The 6,000-nt window shown below is 34.8% G+C and overlaps 1 protein-coding gene across 1 annotated transcript in view; it reads right to left on the minus strand.

Moving 5' to 3' along the window:
• Nucleotides 1–4,072, minus strand: part of LOC131039450 (vacuolar protein sorting-associated protein 60.1) — a 65,825-nt gene extending 61,753 nt beyond the window's left edge. The window contains exons 1-3 of the mRNA XM_057972228.2: nt 3,830–4,072; nt 3,602–3,753; nt 1,038–1,131 (exon numbers count right to left, since the gene is read on the minus strand). Of these exons, the coding sequence (XP_057828211.1) occupies nt 1,038–1,131; nt 3,602–3,753; nt 3,830–3,898 (315 nt within the window). The 5' untranslated portion in view covers nt 3,899–4,072. The remainder of the gene's footprint in view (nt 1–1,037; nt 1,132–3,601; nt 3,754–3,829) is intronic.
• Between the last annotated feature and the right edge of the window lie 1,928 nt (nt 4,073–6,000).

The following is a 6,000-nucleotide window of genomic DNA, read 5'->3' on the forward strand; positions in this document are numbered from 1 at the left end:
ATCTAAAAGGCGGCTATTAACCCTAATGATGCTCCCATTCTATTCATGATGGAAAATATTGCATTTGATATGGTATGTCTCTCATACATTTTCTCTTTTGTTTTGTTAGGAGCGTTCAATAGTTTGAATCAACCCTTTGCATATTGCTTCAACACAATTGAGAAGCTATTAAATTATGTCGCACTAATCACTAAAATTATGATTTGAGTTGGTCCTTCCCTCACTATGCTTGCACTCTTAGCTTACTTTGCTTGCATCTTTCCATCACTAATGATACTCAATTTTACACTGCTTAACAACATAAACCCCATTATTGTATTGTTTAGATTATACATATATTCACATAAAAGAAAAAAAAAATTAAAAGGTAACAGCTGAAGAGATTACTAGGAATGATTTTGAGGTAGTTCATTTTCACCAAAAGGGAGTATATGTGCAATAAATTGAAATATAGCAAAATTCTAATATAAAAACTTATGTCCTTTAAAAACTCCTCTACTTTAGATTTTACATTCAATAAAGAACTCCAGAACCAACAAAATGTCAACCACGTCATCAAATAAATCATTACGAAAAGTATTTAAAGTGACCATCAGATTCGCATAAGATACAAACGTGATAGAGCCACATAATTTTTGGTCAGGAAAATGAATCTCAAAGGACAAGTACAACAAGAAACAATCATAAAACCCAGCAATTACAATATTCCAAGCTTAGTAGAGCTAAAAATGACTAGCATTTATCTCTAGAACAAAAGATTTCACTCATCTAATACATCATTGTGACAGAATATGAATGTGTACCATATACAATTTAATTATCACATAGATGCACAGTTACTATTTCTTGTATCATTTCAAGCAATATTCTTTCTCATGTTCTGCGTGAAAGATCAAAACATCTCCTTTTGGCAAGATTTTGATCCAGCATTTTCAAAGACATAAAGCATGAAAAGAAGCCCAAGGCTATAGAAAGGATAAAATGTAGACCAAACAAAACTTGCCTACAATATGAAAACATGCTAGAGAAATACTTACAGTTTGTTGAGCATCTTTTATACCCTCTGATGCAAATGAAACTTGATCAAGGCTAAAAGCTTGATTGTAAAGCATATCCCTTTGACCTTCATACCTGTTACACAAACATATTCAGCTAAACATAGCATCCATGACGAATTAATACCTTCAAGCATCCAATTAATATTATTTTCAGAGAGCACAAATTAATTTTCAAAAAAATGAGGTATATCAACAACCTCCCAAATTCCAATGGCCTTCAGACAATATCCCCAAGGAAAAGTGGGTATAAAGATCTCTGAAGCTCACTGAGCAGGCAGTACAGTGCTATATTGGAAATTCATATCAGGGAACTTACTGTTGTTACTGTTGTTACTGCAGTTACTATATTGGAAATTATGAAAATTACTTACTTAATTTTAAACCTTCCAACATTTTCATTTGTTTTTCAAATATCTTCTTCGAGGTATCTTGTCTCACTTCACAAGTTACAAACCAATAAAATTGAGGGGCCAAATATATATGTGGCAATTGAGATAACCATTAATAACTTATCCCTTGGTTTGTCATCTCTTAGCAACATCACTTAGCATGACAACACAAGAAAGAGGTGAGCGATTGCCAACCCTATTCCACAATCCGTTAGGTCCTTTCTAAGCCATCTCCGAGCTCCATTCCCCTTTACAAACAATATTATCCTCCCTCTTATCATTCCACACCATGTCCTTTTTGAGCCCAATGATTTCATCTTTTGTCAAAATCATATGCTACCCTTTCACACTATAATTACACTTTTGTCCACAGCTGACCTTGTCATACTTATTGATTAGTTTGATATAATTGGACCATTCAATCTATCCAAACCTAAGCAATGTCACTCTAGCATATCCCATATTACCTATACTCTTTTGTTACTCTTATGGTCCTAACTTGTGAAGGACAAATTTCTAACTCTTCTCTTACACTTCCTCTGCCTCCACAAGGACTATATTGACATCAGACCACACTACAAACAATACGCAGTCCCTTTCCTTGTATACTCATGCTTCTGTTTGCAGCTGACCTTGCCATCCTTATGGATTAGGTTTGATATAAATTGGCAACCATTCAGCCTATCCAAACCTAAACAGTATCACTCCAGCATAGATGAAGATCGACACATCAAGGCTAGTCCTTTCTTTCTTTTTGATTTGGCAAGTTCTCAAGAAGCACACGGACTATATTGATGTCAAGCCACACTACAAACAATATGCAGCCCCTCTCATGCTATAATTACGCCTATATCCACAAACACCTCACTCTAGCAGATCTCATATCATCTCTACTCTTCTCTTACACTTATGGTACTGGCTATTTAAAATAAGCCACACCCAGATTGATGATAGGCTGGCCAAAGCGGGGCCGGTAGCTTAGTGGGTAGAACATTCCAGCAGCAAATGGAAGGTCCTAGGTTCAAGCCCTAGCTGGTCCATATGAGCTCTAGATCAACATGTGGTATCAAAGCCAAGCTAGGAGCCCCAAGCACCTGCAATGTGGCTTAAGGGGGGATGCTGGAAATAAGCCACACCTAGACCAACAATGGACTAACCAAAGAGGGGCCAATAGCTTAGTTATAGAACACTCCAACAGCAAATGGAAGATCCTAGGTTCGATTCCTAACTGTCCATATGAGCTGTAGCTCAACACTGACTTCTAAAGGACAAGTTTTCTTGTAAGCTCTCCCTGCCTTCCTCCTTACAAACTCCTGAGATCTGGTCTATGTGGCTATCTAGGTAGAGATTGACACATCAAGGCCAGTCGTCTCCTTCTTTGTGTCTGGCAAGTTCTCATGAAGCACAGGGACTATATTCACATCTAGCCACACTACAAATGATACGTGTTCCCTACCACTGACAATATTATATATTCCTTTACATTAATGTATAATTAGGTTTATAATTAGGATCTACAGACTTAATTGTCTACAACCACTCACTGTCCTTTTCCTAAGTTCCTATGGTGTGTAGATTTTGGAGACGATGGTAGATTATTGGCTTTCCCTTCTTTATAATACTGTTGCTGTATCTACTTTACAATTTGTCATAGCTAAGCTTGATTACATCTAATGCCTTGCACTTTTAGTAAATTCTAGTTAATTAGTATCATTGACATGTCAAATATACTATCTTTAGCATCTATGTTGTGTTTTTTAATAAATGATGTTACCATTTCAGTTGCCTTCTGTTATAAACAGCTATGCAATTAGGGTGTTTCTATGTCATCAAATACAGAAAAAAATTGCATTTGGCCTCATCTATGCCTACTGGGGTGTATAAAACTGGGTCACCAGGTAAAACAAGTTCGATTACCTCCAAACCTGCTGGTAGACCAAACAACCTAAGCAGGCATTACATTTTTTTGAAATAAGAAGTAAACAAGTCAGCCTTGGTTGTTTCTGGACATGAATACAAGTTCTGTTCTAGTAAATGGAGCAGCTAAATGGAATGTGCTTATGCCACACTATATCCTTGAAAAAAATAAAGCATATCAACTTGGCGCCATGGAGAAAAGAGATTTTTTGATAACACGATCAAGAGAATTTCTACATTTTCTTTTGCTTGAGGATGCGCAAAGCTCGTGCTTTGAGAGCGTTGTGAGAAGGGCCGGGTCTGGTTTTCTTCAGCTGCTCTTTGAACATGGTCAGCTCTGCATCCAATTTCTTTACTTTTTCGTTCACCACATCTCCCCTCTTGTTCAACTACAAGCACCATCAACAATCAATGTTATAAAGCTCAACTTCATGCTACAAATGTTAAATGCTTCAAGATACTTACCTCCTCCGAAGCCTTCTCCACAGATGCAGGAGACGGCTTCTCCTTTTTTGATCTAAATAGACGCTTCATTCCTTCACTTCCGTTTTACTTCCTCTAACCAGTACCAGACAATGATAATGGAGTAGATTGAATGCCTGCCTCCTATGCGCTACGCGATCTGCCCGCCAATAAATTTCGAATATAGACTTTGGGTTTCGCCTGTAAAACTTTATAATTCATTTCTTAAAACTCTGAATATTTTTAAATACTTGCCTTGACGGAAAAGAAACTTTTATCAAAAATGTGCTTGCAATAGTGAATAGAGCATATGTACTGTTTTCCCATTCATTTTTTACTCGTTTTGAGTTATTTGTTTTATATTCAATAATTAATGAGTGAATGAGTGAATGAGTGATTTCAATAATTTTTATAAGATTAAGTAATTTAAGGGATTAAGAGCATAAAAGGAATGGTATGAAAATTTTACTTAAGAAAATAAAGATCTTATAAAAGTTGTAAGTAGATTTTAAATTTTTTTAATGTGAAATCTTTTATTGTGAATCTTGATCAAAAAGTTTGTCATTAGTCTTCCCCCTTCAAATAAGAGGTTTAGATTGTCTACTCTCGGGTTATCTTCATACTTGATACGAATGTAAGTATAAGTCAATCATTTCATTATGTGGTGTCAATTCAACTCCACCTTCCCTTGTTGCAAAATAGATGAGTTCTAATTTCTCACTCCTTGGCTATTGCCAGCCTATCAATCTCACATCTAAGATATGCAAACTAGTTTGTAATTGGGCCACCAACATTTATGTTTTCCACTTAATTTTTGCTCCTATATAATCTCTTCATTGTCATCCCGCATAGGGCTAAAATTCTTTAATATAGTAAGCTTTGTTCCAACCAATTTGCTTTGTCCATGTAGCAACCCTAAAGTTTTCACTTACTCTTATTTCATCATTAGTGTTTGGGCACTCTTGTATATCTATGCATCATTTATTCATCCACTTGACATTTTGAGTCATCCACATGTTCTTCCTTCTACTTATCTCTTTTTCTACAATCAATATAAACCAATGATGGTTCTCCATAAATTTAGCCCTTTTGGGGTAGCTTAATAACCAAGCCATTGTTAATGCTTCCAATGCAAAAGTAGTGTTTCATCTCAAAGAATCTCATATTGACCTAAGTTTTTTTATTTTAAGAATGTTTATAATTAGTTCTTTTGAATTCTTTCTACCTGCCTCCACTTTTGATGCAATATAGTGTTTCTCAAAATTGCACACCCATAAAGGACCATATGAGTGACAAGCAAACTACTAGGATTCTCTTGGTTTTCCAATCTCACAAGTCTCCATTCTTATGTTTAGCTTGTAGAGAATATAAAGATTTCCCACCCCTTATATTCTATTCACTTTACATGTCTTTGAACTTGGCCTATTATGAAAACTAAGCTTGACCTACTTGTATTCTTCTATTATTTTTAACGAGTTACCTTTGAAATGGAAGTTAATTTGTTTCTTTTTCCTCTAAAACTGAAAAGATCATGATTTTTTCTCTATAACACAAATAAATGATATGCTTATGTATAACACTTGGCAATTATCTTGACTCTATACATTTGAATAATTTGGATATGATTTAATCCTAGGCCCATTTTGAACCCCTTCTTATTAGTTGTTACTTGTCAACTTTACCATGAAATATGTGATTTGCATGCTAAAATTTTATATAAAATGAAAAACTCTTATTTACTTCTATGTAAGCAATCATTTAATCCATCAGATATTTTGACATCTATTACATCAATAAAGCATCGTTATTGCATCACTAATTTACATCATCACCTATTTAACAAGAATAGACTATGCACATGGACAAGTGCATCATGTCTTTGATCCTTGTTCCAAACCATTGAATCAAAGATGGGGTTTGACTAAGGATAATAACCCCTACATAACTAACTCTTGCACTATATACATTTAAGATCATTTTTAAATAATAGACATGAGTATTTTTTTATACGTCACAAGCACATGAGTATGTTGCTATAGATCACAAGCACGTGATAATAACTAATGTGACCACAAGATTTAGGTAGCTTCAAAATTTATTTTATTTTGCAAGCAGTGTTTATTATGGACAAAACATATACCATAAGTGTATCAAATACTTAATCAAATGAATCA

This window comes from Cryptomeria japonica, chromosome 10 (genome assembly GCF_030272615.1).
Source record: "Cryptomeria japonica chromosome 10, Sugi_1.0, whole genome shotgun sequence".
Taxonomy (NCBI): Eukaryota; Viridiplantae; Streptophyta; class Pinopsida; order Cupressales; family Cupressaceae; genus Cryptomeria; species Cryptomeria japonica.